Source organism: Arachis hypogaea, chromosome 16 (genome assembly GCF_003086295.3).
Source record: "Arachis hypogaea cultivar Tifrunner chromosome 16, arahy.Tifrunner.gnm2.J5K5, whole genome shotgun sequence".
Classification (NCBI taxonomy): domain Eukaryota; kingdom Viridiplantae; phylum Streptophyta; class Magnoliopsida; order Fabales; family Fabaceae; genus Arachis; species Arachis hypogaea.
In genome coordinates this window covers 119949255-119972455 of record NC_092051.1, presented here as the reverse complement: position 1 = coordinate 119972455, position 23201 = coordinate 119949255, and the positions used below count along the sequence as shown (strand labels likewise).

The following is a 23201-nucleotide window of genomic DNA, read 5'->3' as shown; positions in this document are numbered from 1 at the left end:
TATGAAGAGATACGCTATGAGGGTAATCCGCTAGACCCTGTAGCGGATTATGAAGGACGTGGCAGGTTTAAAAATGCTTATATATATACCCAGCAAGTTGAGTAGAGTGTCATTTTCATTCCAAAGTTTAGAATGGAGAGTGAGGAACGCTTTTTAGTGTTAGTGCATTCCTCTGAAAAAATCAAAAAGAGTAAGAGTTACGGTGTAAAGTTGGGAGTGTGCGGCACAAAGTTGGGTGAAGAATCTATTCTACAAGATTCCTATTGCGGTTGTGTCAACCGGCATGAAATATGAAATATTTGTGATATGATCTGATGAAGATATGTAGGTGTTGTTTCATTGTCGCCGGAATTTTTCGGAAGTGAGGATATACGAGTTGTTTGCGAAGTTGGAGCATGGTATGGATAGTTCTGGGGGCATCGGCGCCAAATCCTCAGTCGACGACGATGGGGGTGCTTCTACCTCGATGCCTGTCGTTGCACCTGGTTCTTTGCTGCCTAAGCGTCCAGCTGGTGCAGTTGGGGTAGTTACGTCAGCCTGTCCGATGCCAGATGTTGGTCATGAGGGAGAACTGGATCGAGTTGAAAATACAATGCTAGAGGATGATTCGGATGAAGAGCCTGCTGACATTGGTGGGGACAGTGATGATTATATTCCGACAAACCCTGCGACATGTCAGATGCCGTCGATTTCTGGCACACATCAGCATCCTAAATAGTATTCTACCCTGAACTTGGAAGCCGTCGGCCTAGTGGCGGAGTTAGATCCAACCTTCGAGGGTCAAGGATTGCACGAGGAAAATGGTGCAGTTGAATTTCAAGTTGGTCAATCTTTCCAAAGTAAGGAGGAAGCTGTTCTTAGTGTAAAGGATTACAACATTTGCCGTGGTGTTGAGTACAAAGTGATGGAGTCGGACCATCTTAAGTATCATAGGAGGTGCAAGGAGTTCGGTAAGGGTTGTACGTGGATGATTCGCATCAGTCTTCGGTCGCGAAAGAGTACCTGGGAGGTTCGACGGTACAACGGACCACACACCTGCTTGGCTACATCGATATCAAGTGACCACCGACAGCTTGATTATCATGTCATATGTGCGAAGATCTTTCCTTTGGTTTGAGCTGATGCGGCGGTATCGATAAAAGTGTTGCAAAAAGCTACTGAAGCAACGTACGGGTTCAGGCCAAGTTATAGGGAGACCTGGTTGGCAAAACAGAAGGCAGTAGCACAGATCTACGGAGATTGGGAAGAGTCATATGCCGAGCTACCCTGTTGGATCCTTGGTGTGCAGTCTACCATGGATGGCACCGTTGCCTTGTTGAAGACTTCTCCGGTTTGAGTTGGTGATCAGGTTAACAATTTCACCATGTACTTTCATCGTCTTTTTTGGACTTTTCCTCCCTGTATTGAAGCCTTCCGACATTGCAAGCCACTAGTCAGCATAGACGGCACTCATCTGTATGGCAAGTATGGGGGACATTGCTCCTAGCCATTGCCCAAGATGGAAACTCCAACATCTTGCCAATTACTTTTAGCCTCGTGGAAGGGGAAAATGCCGAGTCGTGGTCTTTCTTCCTGACCAACCTGCGCCAACATGTCACTCCACAACAAGGGATACTGGTCATCTCAGATTGGCACAACGGCATCAAGGTTGCGCTTGAGGCACCTGGCAGTGGGTGGTTACCCCCTCATGCGTATCGAGCATTTTGTATTCGACATGTTGCAGCTAACTTCTCACTCAGTTTCAAGGGCACGGATGCAAAGCGTTTACTTGTGAACGCTGCTTATGCGAAGACTGAGGCAGAGTTTCACTATTGGTTTGATATAATGCGGACTGAGAATCCGGCAATGTGTGATTGGACAAACAGAATAGAGTACGATAAGTGGACTCAGCACCAGGATGGTGGCAGACGATTTGGTCACATGACGACCAATATATCTAAGTGTGTTAATTCTGTATTGAAAGGTACAAGGAATCTTCCGGTTACCACCCTAGTGAAGTCTACATACGGTCGACTTGTGGAGTTGTTTGTGATTCGTGGTCAGACGGCAGAGGCTCAGTTGGCCAGTGGTGCCAAGTATTGCCAGTCTTTCATGAAGGCGATGGAGCGCAACTTCAGAGACCCGAGGTGCTTCACTGTCACCCTATTCGATAGACACCAGTCCGAGTATACCGTTGTGGAGATGATACCGACCGGAAACTTTTCGCTTGGGTGTTACCGAGTGTCACTTACGGATTGTACCTGCGACTGTGGATACTTTCAGGCTCTCCATTATCCATGTTACCATCTACAATTTAAATTTCAACTTCAGGACAACAGACGTCACAAAATTAAATCAAATTGTAAATCTTAAATTTCTATTAGTAAACCCTACACCTCCAAAAAATCAGGTTTCAAATTTCCAACTTTAGATAATTATTGTAAAAACTAACAACAAGCCATAAATCCTACATTTCAAATTCCAATCTTAATTTCTAAATATCTAACTTCAAATTCTCTATATTTATATTTAAATTTAAATTTTAAATTTTAAATTTTAATTTTCAAAACCTAAACTAAACTAAGGTTCTATTTTCTTAATTAATAAATAACTTCCTTAAGATTAAATAAAATATACAGATATTATCCAATTATTATCCAATTGAAAGAGAATAAAGAGACTTACCTCTTAATTGATGGTTCCGGTTACGTGAACAACGCCGTTGAGCCGGTACAAGCGCCTTTCATCTTCCATGGTTCCACTTAATAGAACTACTCTAACAAACTCACCCTAAACCCAACCTTTTTCCTCTAACTTCTCTCTACTTTCTCTCTCTAAGTCACTATCAACACTCATGAAATGAAATCTACTATACCCTCACGCGATTTTTATAGTGAGCCACTCCCTTCATAATCCGCTACAGAGTTTCGTGAAATACACTTTGGGCCTATCTCTTCATAAACCGCTACAGGGTGTAACGGTTTATGTGTTTGCAGCGTTTGAACATAATCCGCGACAGGATCTAGCGGATTACGTGTAATCAGAAACCGCGTTAGGGTGTCGCGAATTACATATAAATTATATAATTAGGTTTGTTGTATTTACGTCTGGTTTTCTGAATTATTGTATTTGCGTAACACTTTTTTCTATTTATTTTATTTGTGTAAATTGCCCTCACTATTACTTAAAGTATGAATATATTTTTTGTCCATTGTAAAATTGTTATTCACGCTTTTAGAAAAAAAATTTATTTTGTATAAAATCGTGATCAGTTGCTATGTCAAAAATGTCTTTAGTGAAAGAGTGATCCACCATTTATTTTAACTTTAAGTATCTCATACCAAATATTATACTAAAATAACTCAATATTAACGTAAATCATGTTTCATTATTCAATATTAAAAAACTTTAGCCACACGTGAATGTATTTTTAATTTTTTTTTACTGAGGTCGTCAACTATTTATTTGTAGCTAGATAATTAGTTTTACTTTTCTGCATTATACATTGTAGAAATAACTAAAATATCGATTTCATGTGTAAAGTAAAAAAAATCATAAAAGTAAAAATAAAAACTATGTATAATTATAAAAATGTTAACTATAATTATATAATTTTTATGTCATTCCATAGATTTTACTTTTTATAGAAATAAATTTTTATCTTTATTTAAAAAAATAAAAATAATGTTGTTTATTTTTATTTTTTAAGAGTATAAATAAATAAATAAATAAATTCAAAAACATTTGTTTTAAAGTGCAAAAAAATTAATAATAAAATCAACATTTTCATGTATTATGTATAATATTTTAAATAAAATGCATGTTAACAATATTTAGATAAAAAATTGTATTATATAATAATATAGTTTTAACAAAATTAAATATTACAGTGTTTTTTATTTTTTTAACGAATAATCTAATTATTTTTAATTACAAAATATAAAATAATTAATTATTTTATATTTTGTAATTAAAAATAATACTGCATAGTAATTAATCTTAATAAATAAAAAATATTTTTGTCTGCATTTATATTCTTTATATTTATTATTTATTTTAAAATAAAAAATTACACTTGTTTTTTTTAAAATATTATATATTAAAACCTTTGTTTTAAAATTAATTATTATGTAATATTTTAAAAATAATAAATGTAATCTTTGCTTTAAAATTAATAAATATAAAGTATATAAATATATATAAATATTTTTTATTTATTAAAATTAATTATTATGCAATATTATTTTAATTATAAAATAATTAAATTATTTATATTAATTAAAACTAATTAGATTATTATTAAAAAATGAAAAACATAGTAATAGTTAATTTTGTAAAAATATATTATTTTATAATACAATTTTTTACCCAATTATTTGTAAATATGTATTTAGTTTAAAATATTATATATAATACATGAAAATATTGACTTTTTTATTTTTTCATACTTTCAAACAAATGTTTTTGAATTTCTTTAAACAAATGTTTTCGTATTTAATTTAAAATATTATATATAATATAAAAATACTTAAATTTGATGAGGGTATTTATACAGTTTGCATACAAATTGGGCATATTAAGTCAGATAAATTGTCAAGGTGAATCTAGATTCTTGAATTTTGTAGATTGAACTTTATTTATTTTGGATATAGAACTAAATTGTGGGTCAGGGTATGAATAATGCCTTTTTTTAAGGCCGAGTTCATTTAAGTCAGGCTTGAGCATTTAGCAACTCAGTCATACTCGAATTCTTATGTTGTCGTTTACAAGTCGATTTTCTTTACTTGATTTGATGGTACAGGTCGGCCGACTCAACGTGATTTTGAATTGATGTGACATTTTATTTTTCATAATTATTCACAGGTCTTTTTAATTTTCTTGGTAACTGTGCATAGCATTTAAAGGAGGGTTGAATACCAATTTGCCCCTATTCACATCCATAAAGGTTTGTCTCTTCTTCTTTTCCTTTTTTCATTTCTTCTTCGCGCAAACTTTCTTTCACTCTTAATATTCTTCTTAATTTCTAAAGATTGTTTTCTCTTCAAAGTTCCTCCTTTTCTTCTTGCGTACAAAAATTTCTCATTTTTTCCGGTGTTTGTTTTCTCTCCGAAGCTTCTTTTTGCAAATTCTTGGGGATTGCTATTTTTAGAACTGTGTTTGTGGTGTGTACAATTCTATTATCTACTCTTCCTTATCAAGGTTAGCGCTTCTTTCTTCTTTTTCTTCTATGTAAATGTGTGCTTGTTGCTTGTGATGATGTTGCATGTTGGTATGTTATGCTTTGAAGAATCTATTTCTGGAGAATTTGAATTTCGGATGTTGCTCTTTAACTTTAGAATATTGTTTCTTGAGAGTTACTTGTTTTCCTATTGTAGTTTTTAAGCAAATAATATTCTTGCTGGTGTTTTAGGCTTACCTTGTCCCTCAGTGGTGCCATTATCACCTTTGATGATGTTGCCACTTGAGATTTTGTGAACCAATGCCAAACTTTGGCCTCTGTTTTTATTGGGAATGGCAAGAGTTATTTGGATATCTTTTGTTGCAGACGATCCGACTTTTTATGTTTATCCATTATTCGATTTGTAATATTTTATGACTCGTCCGAATTATGTCTTCTAATATTCCGTTCGAACTAATTGGGTAGACAGTATATTGTTAGCAGTTATGTCTGTAATGGATAGGAAAATGCTAGAGAATCTTCTACTTAAGCACCGTATCTATAAAAAACAAGAGGATGAAGAGAAATCTGTGTTAATATCCCCTGACCCTCAAGAGAGGATCTACTATGCCCGGTTTAACAAGTCAGAACCCCACTTTCTTTTCATGTATGAGTGTCTTTTCCTTAGATTAGGTGTGAAGATGCCTTTTTCTGACATTGAACAAGACATTTTATTGGCCTCTCGAGTTTCTCCTACACATCTTCACTCGAATTCTTCGGATTTTATGAAGATCTATCCGTTGGTGAGTCGGATATTAGATCTCCCATTATCCCTTAGAGTTTTCTCTTACTTGTTTCAACTGACCAAACCCTTTAGTTCTAAAAGTAACAGTAGACATCTTTCCGGACTATTTAGGTAAGAAAGTTTTCTCGATCATTGAAGAGTCTTTTTATGATTTCAAAAGCTATTACTTCAAAATCCAACCCGTCGAGGGTACCCATCCTTTTTATATAAATGGAAAATTCGAATACATGTTTTATCTGTATAGGGAGAAAAAATTTATCGTGACTTTGTTTCAAGAGTGTTGGGGATGAGTTCTTAACTCAACATCAAAAAATTTCTGATAGCCAAACGAAGTTATGTACGGACCGAGTTAGATAGATAGCTTTGTATACTATTCTTTGCTTTTACTAAGTCTTGTTTCCTTTGTTATTGTAGAAAAAATGGTCAATAGCTTGAACGTCTACAAGAAGCTCAAGCAGACTAAGAAAAATGAAGCTGCTCACCAGGCCAAGCTACTAGAGGCCGAGAAGTCAGGAGGTAGCTTGACTTCTTCCCTCAAGTCTAGTCCAACCTCTTCCCAAGTGGGCAAGTCTACTCAACCCCCTCCTCTTTCTTAAAACATCTCTCAGTCGAGCAAGTTGGCACACCCTCCTTCCAATTTTTCATAAGATACCTATCTATCCGGGTATCCCACCAGTTCCTCTTTTTGTGAACCTTCAAAGGATTCTGGTACCTCCCGTAAATGCAAGACTTCTTCTAACAAATACAGGAGTGTCTACGACCAAGGGTTCGACGCTATTAGCTTCAGTGATTCTGTCGTGCAAAGGAATCTGAAGGTGTATGATAAGGGGGGGCATTCATACTGCAGGAGTTTATATAACTCTCCTAAGAAAACTTTTCCAAACTTCTCAGAATAATACTGAAAAGGAGGTGTTCGATCTTCGAAAGAGGGTGGCTGACCTTAAAAAGGCTAAGGCCAAGTTGGAGGTTGAGAAGATCGACCTTGAAAAGGCCAAAACCAAATGGGAGGCTGAGAGGACTGCAATTAAGTCAGATGCTGCCAAGCATCGGGATATGGTATAGCAGTTCGACGAGAAATGCGACAAGGCAGATGCCTTACAGAAGAAGGCGGAGAAGAGCTATGTCCAATTTTTTTCGAAGAAGCTCGATTTGGAGGAACAGCTCGAGAAGCTCAAAAAAGATCATAAGGACTTGGAGCATGCTGCTGTAAAGGGCCTGGATGATACTGTGGCAAATATGAAGTCCCAATTCCGAGTTATTGCTCCTAATATGGATATCTCTACCATTGATCCAGATAAGGTCGTGGTGGATGGTGAAATAGTTCTCATTCGAGAAGATGACGAGGATGTCACCCTTTCTGAGAACCTCAAGACTTATTCTACTGCTCCTATTGAAGAGGCACCTTAAACCTCTTTGAAGAGGTCCCTCAGGTTGCTCTTGACATAGAGGTCTTGTGAAAGACCAGGCTACCCCCGAAGACTTAGCTTTTTTACTTCTTTGTTTTTGTAAAGTTGATCGCTCGAGTTATGGGTATTTTTTTAATATAATTTTTTATGATCTAGGATATTGTTTTTCCCTTTTAGGCTTTTCATCTTACTTTACTTTAACTATGTTTTTTATATTTCCTTATTATTTTTACGACTTGCATCATTTTTATAATAAGTTTTATAACCTAAGCTATTTTTGCGATTCACTTTAGTACTACCTGCATAACTCGTTCTGTCCGAATTGTTTTGAAGGCAAATGTCAATCCGCTTGTATAACCATCATACACTAACTCGGACTTCGTCGCTTCATCTTGTCGATCATTGGAGGTCGGTCGTGATTTTCGCATTTTATCGAGCATGAATTGGTGTAAGTAAATTGAGAAATAACTTGTAGAAAAGAACATATCATTAATAGATATGGAATACAAAATGCCTTTGCTAGCTATTATTAAGAGTTTTTTAATTTAAATTCTAGCCTTTGTTATGATACGTCGTTAAAACTCCTTTACGAAAATTCATTGGGAAAAAACTATGAAGTCGGGAATAAGAGTACTCCCAAGGAGCAAGGTTCGCTTTTTAGCTATAATATCTCTTCATATTACAAGCATTCCACGACCTGGGTAACTTTTCACCCTTCAAGTCGAACACTGTGTAGTAACATTTTTTCAAGACTTCAATGATCTTTTAAGGTCTCTTTCAGTTTGCTGGTAACTTTTCTTTGCTCGACATCTATAACTTGATATTATTTCTTATAAGAATGAGGTCATTCATAGCGAAGTTTCTTCGTATGACTTTTTTATTGTACCTCGTAGCCATTCTTTGTTTCAATGCTTCTTCTCGTATCCGAGCTTCTTCTCAGACTTCTGGTAGGAGGTCGAGCTCTTTCTTTTGTGCTAGAGTTTCCGACTTCATTGTAGAATATCACCCTTGGACTCTTTAAATTTATTTCAATGGGAATCATAGCTTCTATGCCATATACAAGTCAGAACAGAGATTCTCCAGTTGTTAATTGGAAAATTATCCGATATGCCCATAGTACTTGTGAAAATTCCTCAGCCCATGCTCCTTTTGCTTCTTGTAATCTCTTTTTGAGTTTGGACAGTATAACCTTGTTTGCAACCTCTGCTTGCACATTAGCCTAGGCATGCTTTACCAGTGTAAATTGGTGTTTGATCTTCATCCTTGCTACCAAGTTTCGAAATGCTGAATTAGTGAATTGAGTTCTATTATCAATGGTGATTGAGAATGGTACTCCAAATCTTGTCACAATATTCTTGTAAAGAAATTTTTGACTTCTTTGAGTTGTGATAAATGCCAGTGGTTCTACTTCATTCCACTTGGTAATGTTGGGAATAAGTAGTATGACCACAATCCAATCAATCACGTTTCAAATAATTTGTTATTGTTATTATATTAAAATATTAATATAATGAGGTCCTTGATTAAATTTATAGATTTATCATTGTGATAGTGATCATAATATTGAGAGATAAATCTTTTATAATTTAATCTAAATTGTTCTTGGTCATAGGATTATTAAAAAGGACATTAATAATTCGGAAAGATCAATATATATATAATAGTCTTCATTAGATGAAGATTAATAGATCTCATTTATTAAATTATATATATAGATGGTGCATATAGAGATATGACCATTGAACTGACTCATTCTGAGAATTTCTAATGGTTATAATTACCGTATATTTGTCAATAGGATATTCTCAAGATGAACATAGTAATAGAGTTTTCTTTGACCTGCGACTGTCATAGTAATTAACCATGTATTTATTATACTTTGATTCCGGACACCTAATACCCTAGGGTGCTAGTTGAATGGATATTGGGTATGATTTAAATACTTGTAGAATTAATGATTAGTCAATAAGGAATCCGTCAACTCTCGATAAAGAGTTTGAGCTCTATGATTATAATAACTGAGATGAATAAAACCTTGGGCAAGGGGATTGAATGAATGAAGAAATGAGTTTTTTAAGTCATTCACAGTTCATTATAATAATGGTAACAAGTTAGAGTTTGACAATTAAACCATACTCTAAAGGTTAACCAAGAGCTGGAAAGATGGAAGGAATTATACTTTGTTCTTCTAAGGTTCTTAGTAAAAATATATTACTTCATACTATCGGGTCGTTCAGGAGTGTTGCTAGACGCCAACCTTGATTAGTAAATTTAGTATGACTAATTTACTACCCGCTTAGTATTGAACCTATGGGGTCACACACTAACGAGTGTTCTAATCTTTGCTGTAGAATTATTTAATTATTATTTTGATTTGATCAAATAAATAATTATATTAATTCAGATGGAATATTATTATATTCTTTGCTAGCACCAAGAATATAATAATAGTATGATGATTGAGAATAGTAAATGAGATTTGAGAATAATTAGTTATTCTATTTGCAAACTTGAATTCTAAATTTGGATGAGATCCTAACTGATTCTGTTTCAAATTGAGTTATGATATGATTCATAAATTTGAAGGATTTAGATTTAGAATTTCAAGATATGATTTAAATTTGAATTGAGATTCAAATTTAAAATCAGTAACAAATCTCATACTATATATATGTATGCCAAGAGTACAGAAAATATATGTGAGAATAAAACACAAGGATTTTAATCCTTTACCTCTACGGACATAAATGTATGTGAGCCTAATTCTTGGAGAAGAATTTTATGGTGTGCAAAGAGTTGCAAGAGGTTTCTCAATTTAGATCAGATGTCCATTGGTCAATGAGTTGATAGCAAAAGTTGGTCTCGGTGTGGATACGCATAGCGCCTTCGTACCATCGAAGGAGAAAGTGATTTTTACTAAAGCGTCTAAAGGTATTTAGATTTGATCTAAAATATATATTGTTTATTGGAATAAAGTTTAAGCACAAAATAGATCTTTAGGATTACCTTATTTTTCTTCCGCTGCGTGTTATGAACACATGGTAATCTTTCAGTGGTATCAGAGCTTTGGCTTTTTGTGTTTAAATTTTATTCCTATTTTCTTAAAATTTGTGAATTAATAAGATTAATTCAAAATTTTTTTAAGCATGTGATGTAGTTATTTTCATTGAGATGATTTTTAATAAATTAATAGTTAATTTATTTGGAGTTTGATTATTTAATTATGATTAAATTATCATCCTTTTAATATAATAGTTATATTTATAATTAAATATTTTGTTTGATTTTATTTATTGATTAAATTTTATTGTGATTTTGATCACAATAAAAGGAATAAGATGCAAATATCTTTTATTTGTTTTTATATATAAGTGTATATATCAAGAATGTCAAATTTGATTTGACAGTTCTATACAGCTAAATATTAGTCTATTTAAAATCAAATTTTGATTTGATTGATGTGTTTTAAACACTATAATATTAGAAATTAATTTTTCTAATATTCTTGATTATAAAGAGCGGCCTGACAACCAGGAGTTTTATTTTCAAGATACTAATCAGTATATACATTTGATGTATTAGGGATTTAATTTTATATTTACCTAGACAACCTAGGAGTATAAAATTTAATCCATGAATATTGGTAAAAATTCTCTAACAATTGAGATAAATCCTAAAAGTTAGGAGTTTGCCAAAAAAAAAAATTTATCTCTTGTTTACAAGGAACAACCTGACAACCAGGACACTTGTACTCAAAGATAGAATTTATTTATGCATATGATGATGTATAAGGAGAATTAATTTTATAATCGAATCTAGACAACCTAGGGGTATAAACTATAATTCAGTTAAATAATTGTTTGACAACCAGATAATTATTTGAGATTATAATTGTATGGGATGCAATTTAATCTTGTTTATTTGGAATAGATATGAGTAACAACTTGACAACCAAGGTACTCATTCATGATTCTAAATAATTTTAACAGAAATATAGATTTCTTAATTTACTTTCGTATTTTAAATTTTTAAATATGTCTACCTTTTGTGTGGCATACTTGAAAGTAATATAATGGCTAACATATGAGAATTGTTCTCATGTATGAAAGGGTTATCATGGAGATGATAATTTTATTAAAATAATATCCTCCAATAAAATTGGTTTTGGAATGATCAGAACTTTTGAAGTATTTGTAATATTATTTTACATGGGTTGTTTTGACAACTATAAGTTCTAATTTCAAAGGCACCTCCCCACTATTTATTACTGAACATCTTGAGAAGATGTATGGTGCCCAAAGTAAGATAGTATGACTATCAAAGATTTTATTTAAACTAGTGGGAGTATTGGGTAATATATTTTGAATTAAACAACTTTAGAAGTTGGAATGCCATTAGGCAAATGGCTTTAGCGAGAATTGTTCTTGTAACCATTTTTGGAGATTTATTTTGTTACAAATAAAATTTTTCTTAATATGATTAAGGTTTGTGATCTTTTTAGAAAAATTCAATGAGTATTGAGGATGCGAATCAAAATTGCTCTTAAGGGTTGGTTTGACCAATAATAAAAATATTGAGTATTTTTATTACAAGAGTTTTAAAGTAAAATCTTTAATATCTAATTGATATTCTATTAAATAGAGAATGAGATTCTCTCCGTACATAAATACTAATACTCTATGTACTCCATCATGTTTAAGAAACATGAAATTTGATTTAATTGAATATCACTATTTGTTAAATATTTAGACTACATTTTAGAAATGTGGCTAAATTAACAAATTTCTCACTAAATCAATTTTTTACCCATATGGGATATGAAAAAGGCATAAACTGAAACTCAACAATATTAGTGTTTGGAGATGTCTTATGTGTTAAGAGATTGTACACCAATAGAATTGATATTAGGTCCAATAAATGAGATTTATTAGTTATCCTAAAGAAATAATGAGATTATTTTTATCACTCTTCTTATGATAAAGTGTTTGTGATAAGAGGTTAAACTCCTTTTTAGGAAAGGGATTCCATCTTAAAGAAAGAGTGGGAGTATAATTACTTTTATTAGAATTGTATACCACTCAATAGAGGATATACTTTCTGAGAGTATAAAAAGTTTGATCGTCAAACTAACTTTTTAAAAAAAAAAGTATCCTATTTGTATAATGATACAATTCTATAAAGATAAATCTAACGGTTGCTTAGATTTTTTATAATCATATTTAATAAGGATTGTCCTTAAAATAAAATTATGCATTACTGTAGTGGGAGATTTCATGTTTTGAGAAAACGTGATATTTATTATGCACTAGGTGTATTTTACAAAAAGTAAAGGTGTTTAAGGTCAAAAGAGTTTTGATAAACACAGATGTGCATTGAAAAATTATACACATGATTGATTGGCTCTAGTGCAAGTGGAAAATTATTGTGATAATAGTATGCCCAAGATCCAATCCATCATGATTGGCTCTCGTGCAAGTGGGAGATTGTTGGGAATAAGTAGTATGACCACAATCCAATCAATCACGTTTCAAATAATTTGTTATTGTTATTATATTAAAATGTTAATATAATGAGGTCCTTGATTAAATTTATAGATTTATCATTGTGATAGTGATCATAATATTGAGAGATAAATCTTTTATAATTTAATCTAAATTGTTCTTTGTCATAGGATTATTAAAAAGGACATTAATAATCCGGAAAGATCAATATATATATATAATAGTCTTCATTAGATGAAGATTAATAGATCTCATTTATTAAATTATATATATAGATGGTGCATATAGAGATATGACCATTGAACTGACTCATTCTGAGAATTTCTAATGGTTATAATTACCGTATATTTGTCAATAGGATATTCTCAAGATGAACATAGTAATAGAGTTTCCTTTGACCTGCGACTGTCATAGTAATTAACAATGTATTTATTATACTTTGATTCCGGACACCTAATACCCTAGGGTGCTAGTTGAATGGATATTGGGTATGATTTAAATACTTGTAGAATTAATGATTAGTCAATAAGGAATCCGTCAACTCTCGGTAAAGAATTTGAGCTCTATGATTATAATAACTGAGATGAATAAAACCTTGGCCAAGGGGATTGAATGAATGAAGAAATGAGTTTCTTAAGTCATTCACAGTTCATTATAATAATGGTAACAAGTTAGAGTTTGACAATTAAACCATACTCTAAAGGTTAACCAAGAGCTGGAAAGATGGAAGGAATTATACTTTGTTCTTCTAAGGTTCTTAGTAAAAATATATTACTTCATACTATCGAGTCGTTCAGGAGTGTTGCTAGACGCCAACCTTGATTAGTAAATTTAGTATGACTAATTTACTACCCGCTTAGTATTGAACCTATGGGGTCACACACTAACGAGTGTTCTAATCTTTGCTGTAGAATTATTTAATTATTATTTTGATTTGATCAAATAAATAATTATATTAATTCAGATGGAATATTATTATATTCTTTGCTAGCACCAAGAATATAATAATAGTATGATGATTGAGAATAGTAAATGAGATTTGAGAATAATTAGTTATTCTATTTGCAAACTTGAATTCTAAATTTGGATGAGATCCTAACTGATTCTGTTTCAAATTGAGTTATGATATGATTCATAAATTTGAAGGATTTAGATTTAGAATTTCAAGATATGATTTAAATTTGAATTGAGATTCAAATTTAAAATCAGTAACAAATCTCATACTATATATATGTATGCCAAGAGTACAGAAAATATATGTGAGAATAAAACATAAGGATTTTATTCCTTTACCTCTACGCACATAAATGTATGTGAGCCTAATTCTTGGAGAAGAATTTTATGGTGTGCAAAGAGTTGCAAGAGGTTTCTCAATTTAGATCAGATGTCCATTGGTCAATGAGTTGACAGCAAAGGTTGGTCTCGGTGTGGATACGCATAGTGCCTTCGTACCATCGAAGGAGAAAGTAATTTTTACTAAAGCGTCTAAAGGTATTTATATCTGATCTAAAATATATATTGTTTATTGGAATAAAGTTTAAGCACAAAATAGATCTTTAGGATTACCTTATTTTTCTTCCGCTGCGTGTTATGAACACATGGTAATCTTTCAGGTAAAATAGTTGATCCCTACGATGAGATATTTTACATGTCTCGGCGATTGGAGAAATGGCCCGAGCATATCTAATTTTTATTTTGCCAAGGGCTATGGTGAAGTAATACTAATGAGTTCTTCTGGGGATGCCACGTGAAAATTTGCATGCAGCTGCCAGAATGGACATTTTTTTGATGAAGTCAATTGCATCTCTTTATAAAGTTGGCCAATAGAAGCTGACTCACAGTACTTTCTTTTCCAACGACCTTGCCTCTAGATGATTTTTACAGATGTCATTGTGAATTTCATCTAAGACTTCTTTTGTCTTTGAGGTCGGGATGCATTTTAACAAAGGTGTAGATATTCCTCTTTTGTAAAGAATATTGTGAACTAGTATGTAGTTCTGTGATTCTCTTAATAGACTTCTTGCTTCACTTTCTCCTTGAGGAAGAATGTTGAACTTGAGATATTCTATGATAGGAGTCATCCAACTCAAATTCATATTGGAGACTGTTAACGTGTCTGACTTATTGACTTATTTTATCTCTAATGGTGATTGCAGCGTCTCTTAGATCAAACTTCTATTATTACCTCCTGACATTGTATTGGTTAGCTTGGAGAGGGCATTAGTTCGGCCATTCAATTTCCAAGTTATATGTCTGACCTCAACGTCTTGGGCAGCCTCGTAGGTTTAAGCTTTCATTATAACATCTTCTAGCAAGTTTCTTTTCTCCTCTTATAGTTGCTATTCCCTCATGAATGAGAAATTTCATACAAAGGTGAGGAGTGGTGCAGTGAGTCAATTTCAAGTTTTCCGGTCTATCAGGGCATTGTAGGTTGAGGCTACATCTACGACAATATAATCGACACTTATAGTTTGCACTTATAACCCTTTAATTTGCCAAAGATAGCGTATAGAGTAATGTACACTAGAGGTCGGATGGAAGAATCTCCCAAACTAAAAAGAGTGTTTGGACATCCTTTCAAATCTTTTTCCTTCAAGCCAAGCTTATTAAAGGCTGGCATAAATAAAATGTCAGCTGAACTTTCCTAATCCACTAGGGTCCTATGAAGATTAGCATTGGCTAGGATCATTGTTATCACCATTGGATTGTCATGACTAGGTATTACACCCCTGGCATCTTCTTTGTGAAGGTTATTGTGGCAGGTCAGGAGCTTCTTCACTTTCTCCGACATGGTAGACCTTCTTCAATTGCCTTATGCAGGAGGACTTAGTTATCCTACAAATCTACCAGCAAGCATATGAATATGCATGTCAAGTGTTCTTAGTGGTCATTATCATTTTTCTCTATCTTCTTCATTTCTCTTTCTTGGTGGTCATAGCGGGAACATATCCTGTAGTGCAGAGTCGTCGTACGACATCTACGTGAACTACAATGAACGCATCGAAAGAGGTGTCAGTGACAGTTGCTATAATAGTTTGACTAATCTATGCAACTGAACCAATATAAAAGGGTACATGGCTTACCTCATCCCAGAATAACTGATCCAACTCCCGACACCATCGCTGGACTATCTGCTCGTGCTGGTCTCTACTCTGCTGTGTCATGCCGATCAACCTGTGAACATTTGCATCATTAACCACCATTCAGTCAATCTGTCTTAATATTGTTATGCGAAAAATGAAGAATAATAAAACCAAACTAAACAGTTACCTCGCAGCCATAGGGTACATGTGAATCTATTGCTCAGGTGGACATCACTTAGGAAACTTCTGGTATATCCAAGATACAGCAAATGAGTGCATCCGGCGATGTCTGTGGTAGAGGGATGGACCACAGAGCATAAAAAATGGAATGTCTATGCTAGCATCGCAGATCTCCATGACAGAGATTAGCACCTCTCAAAGTCGTCCAGTAGTGGGAGCCAACGGAGATGAACCTGATTATTGGACTTATCAGTCATCAAATAACCCCCGATCATCAACAGTATGTAGCACCTCGCATACTGTCAGAGGGTGGCTAGATCATCAGTATCGGGCGGCATCTGCCGTACACGCTCCGGAAGCCATGTCAGCTTCAGGGAGAAAGACTCCTTCCTCTGTGCGCCCTGCTAGTGGACTACAGGAGGCCTAGCACCGAGTAGCTTTTTAACCAACTTCCAGGCCCCGGTCCCGTACCATGTGTTAAAGTCACGAAAGCAACCACGCACGAGTTCTCCATTAGCGCACAGCCCAAGGTGATATACAACATCATGTAGAGTGATTATTCACTTGCCCCACGGCAAGTAGAAGGTGAGTCTCTGGACACCAACGCTCAAATATAAAACCGTTTAATAAGAGAAGTAGAAAAAAAAAATTTTGTTTGAATCAGTGTAAAAATCGAAAACCAAATCAAATCAATCAAATTTTAGTTGATTTGGTTTGGTTGATTTCACAAGAAGAACCGGTCCAATTTTTAGAATATTGATTCCTAGTTTATGGTTCCTACAGCCTACTGTTTACCCTCACAAAAGGGTGGGAGTGACACTCTGAGGAGCCAAAAATGTGACGAAGCAACGACTTCTCCCATTCTCGAAAGGATCACGAAACCCAACTTTACTTTACAAGTTCAAATTTGATTAATCTTAGATAATACACTCATCTACCACTTTTCATTGTTCAAATCTAATCAAATATTTATTTATTATTAAATCCCTTTTCCTTTCTCCAATCACTTCCTGTTGCTGCTGAGATTACTGGTCCTATATTTGTTGTTGTTGATCTTGTGATGGCTCATTTGATTGCGTCACAGGTAATGAATTCACTAACCAATTACCTTCGTTTTCTCCATCTTAGGCAAAAGGGTCACTCCAAATGGAATCAAAATTTGATTTTGACCGTTTTCTCTTTTATATTTACTTTTGCTACCTGGTTTGAGCTGTGGGTGAATACAACTAACTTTGTAGACTATCGAAGTTTGGAAATTTGAGCTGAAGTAGGCCATTTTAAAAGGAAACTAAGGATTTTTTACCATATGTTTAACTTTGTTGTTTATTAATTTTGTCTTTCATAGTTGAACAAAAGTTCTGAATTGTTTTTTGCCACTGATTTTAGCAGGTAGCTGTGGCTGTTCCTCTTGGCAACGATTTGTCTCTCAAAAGAACTGCGCTTAAGGTTTGATATTTCTTATGATCCTTATTATTTTTCTGGCCTTTGACTTTTGGAAACACTTATTATATTTACGTGCCTTTAGTTTGTTTTAAAAGTTCCTTACATATGTGAGATTTCGCTTTGATTAGTGATGATTTTAGAAGCTCATGGCAGAACAATTATAGAAATGAATATTTTTAATGTATTACTTTGTCCAAATAAACATATACTTTAAAACGAAGAAGCAAGTTTGATTTTTGAAACCAATGGGTAATGACATTGCAGTTGTTAGAGTGATAAATTATGTTGGCTTTATTTTGTTTGAAACTTACTTTTGTCATTTTAGATATACAATTTATGTTTCTAAAGAAAATCAGCTCTTGATTTGCAGGTATCTAACTTAAACTTCCAGGATAAATCATGGGCACTGGTCTTAACTTTCGACCTGAAAGCAAACAACTCTCAACTAAGAAGTCGGCATGTGACATGCATGTCGGTGCAACAAGCTAGTGTACCCAAAGTTACAGTCTCCCCTTTAGAATTGGAAGATGCTAATGAACCTCCATTGAATATATACAAGCCTAAAGAGCCATACACAGCAACTATTGTTTCCGTTGAGAGACTCGTTGGCCCAAAGGCTCCTGGTGAAACATGTCATATTGTGATTGATCATGGTGGCAATGTTCCCTACTGGGAAGGACAGAGTTATGGTGTCATTCCACTGTAAGCAGTATCATTGAGTTATTTTTCTGTTGACAGTCCACAATGCTTGAATTTTGGCATGTAAAATGGACATCTTAAAAGATTTAGAATGATTTGGTACTAATGAATAGAATTTACACATGGGTGGCAAGGAGAAAATCCGAAGAAACCTGGAAGTTCCCATAATGTTCGGCTATATTCAATTGCTTCGACGAGGTATGGAGACAATTTTGATGGTAAAACCGCCAGCTTGTGTGTGCGTCGTGCCGTTTATTATGATTCTGAGACTAGAAAGGAAGATCCATCTAAGCAAGGCGTTTGCAGCAACTTTTTGTGCAACTCCAAGCCTGGAGACAAAATTAAAATCACAGGTGGGAAAAATCTCTTCTTATTTTACAGATTCTCAGAACCAATTTGTATTGCAATAGCGTAACTCCTTCGTGTACCTTCCTCAATTGGGTGGATTTCAAATATCTTTATTATTAACGTGCATGTCTTAGTTGTAATATGTTATTCAATTTTTACCCTAGGTTGCCCTACTGATTTATGAGATAGATCTAATTGGAATCCTCTGAAAAAAATTCAGCAGCTTTGAGGGAAGAATAATCAACACTCTGAAGATATTGATAGGGCAAACCTAGATTCTGGGAATTCTAAGTAAAATTATAGTCACTACATGAAGAAACAAGTTTCAATAAATAATTGTTGACACATATTAACCCAAACCCATTAGAAATATTTGGGGATTACAAATATATCACTATAACTGGTGAAGCACATGTATGCTCTAACCATACTACCAATAAATAGAAGCTAAAAAATTAACACAAAGTTATAAAAGGTTCCTTCTTTTTATTTTTCATTCACAACTTCGATTTTCACCATCCACAATGGTGTTGACAGCTTTGCAAAGCTATAGCTTATCAAGGTAATTCACTAATTCGATAATATACACCTCACATTATGATGTTGGGACTTGTTTTACTAAATGTATGGCACTATTTGACTTCTGTTTGGTTGGTTGTTAATCAATTAGAAGTTATGAGTGTATATCATATAATGTTTTCAACTAACATGACAAACAATTATTTCATTAGGTATAGACTGAATATTTGGTATAGTCATGAAAGTTATTTTATAGGATGTATAACAGATTGGTAAGCTAAACTTAAGATGATTCCATTAGCCTATTGACTCATGAGTCACAATGCAATTGCAAATGTATGTGAAAACTTCTTGTTGATTGAGAATTGAAACTGAGAATTGAGTTATCTACATTGGTTTTTGCAGGGCCCTCTGGGAAGATCATGCTTTTGCCTGAAGATGATCCAAATGCTACACACATAATGATTGCAACTGGTACTGGTGTTGCTCCATTTAGAGGCTATCTGCGCCGAATGTTTATGGAGTTAGTTCCTAAATTCAAGTTTGGTGGACTAGCCTGGCTCTTCCTTGGTGTTGCCAATATCGATAGTCTTTTATATGATGACGAATTCACCAAATACCTTAAGGACTATCCGGACAACTTCCGCTATGACAAAGCTCTCAGCAGAGAGCAGAAGAATAGGAGCGGAGGCAAGATGTATGTTCAGGATAAGATCAAGGAATATAGCGATGAGATCTTCAAACTTCTCGACAATGGAGCTCACATTTACTTCTGTGGTCTAAAGGGGATGATGCCTGGAATCCAAGATACACTGAAGAAGGTTGCAGAGCAAAGAGGAGAAAATTGGGAAGAAAAACTTTCACAACTTAAGAAGAACAAACAATGGCATGTTGAAGTCTATTGATAATTCTGCAGCGCAGAATAATCACATGCTTGCATTTATTTACCTTAAGTCTCAGTTAGGTGTTTTAATTAAGGGTTGTTTTTGTTTTTATTAATAATCTTCATTAGATAGCTTGAGTGAACTGTACATTGTTATCTTGATGAATACAAATTTAAAGAACCAAGTAAAGGTGGCGGTAGAGACATGTTTTGACCATTTTGCAATAAAGATGCATCATAGTTAATTAATATGATGTTCAAGCATATTCAATGAATCATAGTATCAAGAACTAGGCGATAACTCAATTGAATTGTAATAATACCATAGACGACAAAGGTGTTGTGTTGTATTTGTTTTTTCAAGTCTTTGCATGCCAGACAATAGTTGAATAGTGCAACCAGTAGACTTAGATTTGGATATGCAAATCATAGAACAAAATTTTAAATCTCTTTTACTTATGAGAGGATACATTAGTAGTGATTCAAATCTATATCATAGATTTATTTTGATCCGGGGCATCATGACATGGTTCTTTCTCTATACTTTCCAAAAAAATATGGACACATGTTGATGTGTTATACTCTATCAAGGTAAACAATGCCCGTAAACCCCGAAAATCAAAACAATACATTTACAAAGAAATTGACTTTCAAGAATCAAGCTCATAATAATGTACTTTTTTTTAATATGATTTTCAGTTTTGTGGATTGTGGTAAGTTAAGCATTGGAATGACTTTTTATTATTATCTACAACTTTTCATTAGTAAATACAAGGCTAAAAAGATGCCAAAAAGGACTTGACTTTATTATCCATGGTAACGAAAAATAGCAAATAAAATAAAAAAAAAACAATAAAATAAAAAAAAACAAAAATAATGAAGGTAAAAAAGACAAGAGAGACCGCGGTGATAAAAACTATTGACTAACAACAATGTCAACAAAAACACAAGGCAGACACAAAGAAACAATCAAACATATAGATTTGTATACGTATAATTTCAAAAATCTGTTTTTTTTTTTAAACAAAAAAGTTAGATTTTCATTGCAACAAGAATAAAAATAACGACACAATTAGAAGGAGTAACGTGGCAAAACTTCACTTTCTAATAGTTTGGTATCTATTTTTATATAATGTAAAACTATAAATAGATTTATGTATCTTGTAATCAATTTTAAAATAATGTAACAATTTTAAAAATATTAGACAATTATTACTATATAAAACAAGAATTTAATTTTTATTCAACTGTGCGTGTAAAAGAATTTTGCACAAATAATTAATTATGTATTATCGTATTAAGAAAAATAACTAATTTTTAAATTTATTATTTAAAAAATAATTTACAAATATGAACACAAATAATTAATTATGTATTATCGTATTAAGAAAAATAACTAATTTTTAAATTTATTATTTAAAAAATAATTTACAAATATGAATTTAATTGAATGACTATATAAGATTTGTTATATAGATAATGCAAAAAAAAAAAAAAAAAAAAACTCATAAAACAATATTATATAGTTTTATTTCTTTAGCTTCTCAGGGATCCAAATTTAGTTTGATCAAAATGTCATGATAACCCATGGAGGTGGAAGCTTCTGCATGTTTTTTGGCCCTCAAATTGGCACGCTCCTGATAATGTATGTAATCTTGTTGTCCATTTAGATGTTCAATGATAATACAAACTTTCTTTTAAAAAATATTAGAAGCGAGAAAATTGCCGTCTGATGAATTTTGGAATTTTTTTACTTCTCTACTAAGTCCGGCAACGTGTCGTCACTGAAGAAGTTTAATTATTAGAGTTAATAGTCAAAATCATCTCTGAAAGATATTTCGATTTTCATTTTGGTCCTCGAAAGACAAAATTAATTGAAATCGTCCCTGAAAGATATACGACTTGGTCACATTAGTCCTTCCGTCAGTTGGATGATGACGTGTTACGTTAAGTGCCACGTGGCATGATAACGACGTGGTGGGTTAATACCACGTATCACAAGATGATTGGTTGACGTGTGAGATCAGTGACACCTGGCACGCCACGTGTCATATCAGTAACACGTGGCATGTCACGTGTCAGTTGACATGTAAAAAAGTTATTTAGAATCAAAATAGCTCTTGAAAGTTAAGACGTAAGTCATTTTCATCCCTAAAATTTTAAAAATTAATCAAATTAGTCCTTATATAATTTATTTTTATTTTTTCTTGATAATATTAAATTTAAAATATTTTTTGATACTACTAATTTTAATAGAAATGTAATTGACAAACAAAAAATTAGTAATTGTATCTTTTCTTAAAAATTTTTTCAATAAAATTATCTCTCTCCTTTAATTCTTTTCAAAATCTCTTATTTTTTCTATTCTAAAACTTTTTTCTTATATTATTACATTTTGCTGGAATATATATATATATATATATATATATATATATATATATATATATATATATACTCAAAATCAAAATTTATGTATGTTAACCTAAACAAAGTTATACCACTATTTTTTTCTACTACATCTTTTTTTTTTTATTACGGTATTACTTACATATAGGATGTAATGGTAGTGATATTAAAAGAAAAATTATATAATCTATCTCAAACATATGAAACACACAAAAATTTATTATGATCTTTGCATGTAGTACGCTTAAGAAGCAATTCGTTTAGCATATATAATAATAATAATAATAATAATAATAATAATAATAATAATAATAATAATAATAATAATAATAATAATAATAATTAAGCAACAAATTTTTAATAGTTTGCAAAGTTTGAAATTGAAGCAAAATTTGTGGATCTTCTTGAATTTTGACTTTTAATATCACTACCATTACATTCTATATGTAAGTAATACCGTAATGAAAAAAAAAAGATGTACTAGAAAAAAATAGTGGTATAACTTTGTTTAGGTTAACATATATAAATTTTGATTTTGAGCATATAACTTTGTTTAGGTTAACAAATATATACATTTTTATTTTGAGTATATATATATTCTAGCAAAATGTAATAATGTAAGAAAAAGATTTTAGAATAGAAAAGAATAAGAGAGATTTTGAGAAGAATTAAAGGAGAGAAATAATTTTATTGAAAATATTTTTAAGAAGAAAAGATACAACTACTAATATTTTGTTTGTCAATTACATTTCTATTAAAATTAGTAGTATCAAAAATTATTTCAAATTTAA

The 23201-nt window shown here is 32.6% G+C and overlaps 1 protein-coding gene across 1 annotated transcript; it reads left to right on the top strand.

Annotated features, from left to right (window-relative positions):
- The first annotated feature begins 16889 nt into the window (after window positions 1-16889).
- On the top strand, window positions 16890-20253 carry LOC112754764 (ferredoxin--NADP reductase, root isozyme, chloroplastic-like). Its single transcript, XM_025802521.3, has 5 exons — window positions 16890-17196; window positions 17502-17558; window positions 17926-18254; window positions 18384-18607; window positions 19527-20253. Exons 1-5 carry the CDS (start codon window positions 17173-17175, stop codon window positions 20024-20026), a joined length of 1134 nt encoding a protein of 377 aa, XP_025658306.1. The 5' UTR covers window positions 16890-17172; the 3' UTR covers window positions 20027-20253.
- Window positions 20254-23201: the final 2948 nt, after the last annotated feature.

Excerpts from the sequence above, each read along its gene's own strand:
- LOC112754764 (XM_025802521.3), top strand. The coding sequence starts at position 17,173 with ATGGCTCATTTGATTGCGTCACAG. Across the intron at positions 18,255-18,383 it reads CAGAGTTATGGTGTCATTCC|GCAAGGAGAAAATCCGAAGA; the intron begins ACTGTAAGCAGT and ends TACACATGGGTG. Across the intron at positions 18,608-19,526 it reads AGACAAAATTAAAATCACAG|GGCCCTCTGGGAAGATCATG; the intron begins GTGGGAAAAATC and ends TGGTTTTTGCAG.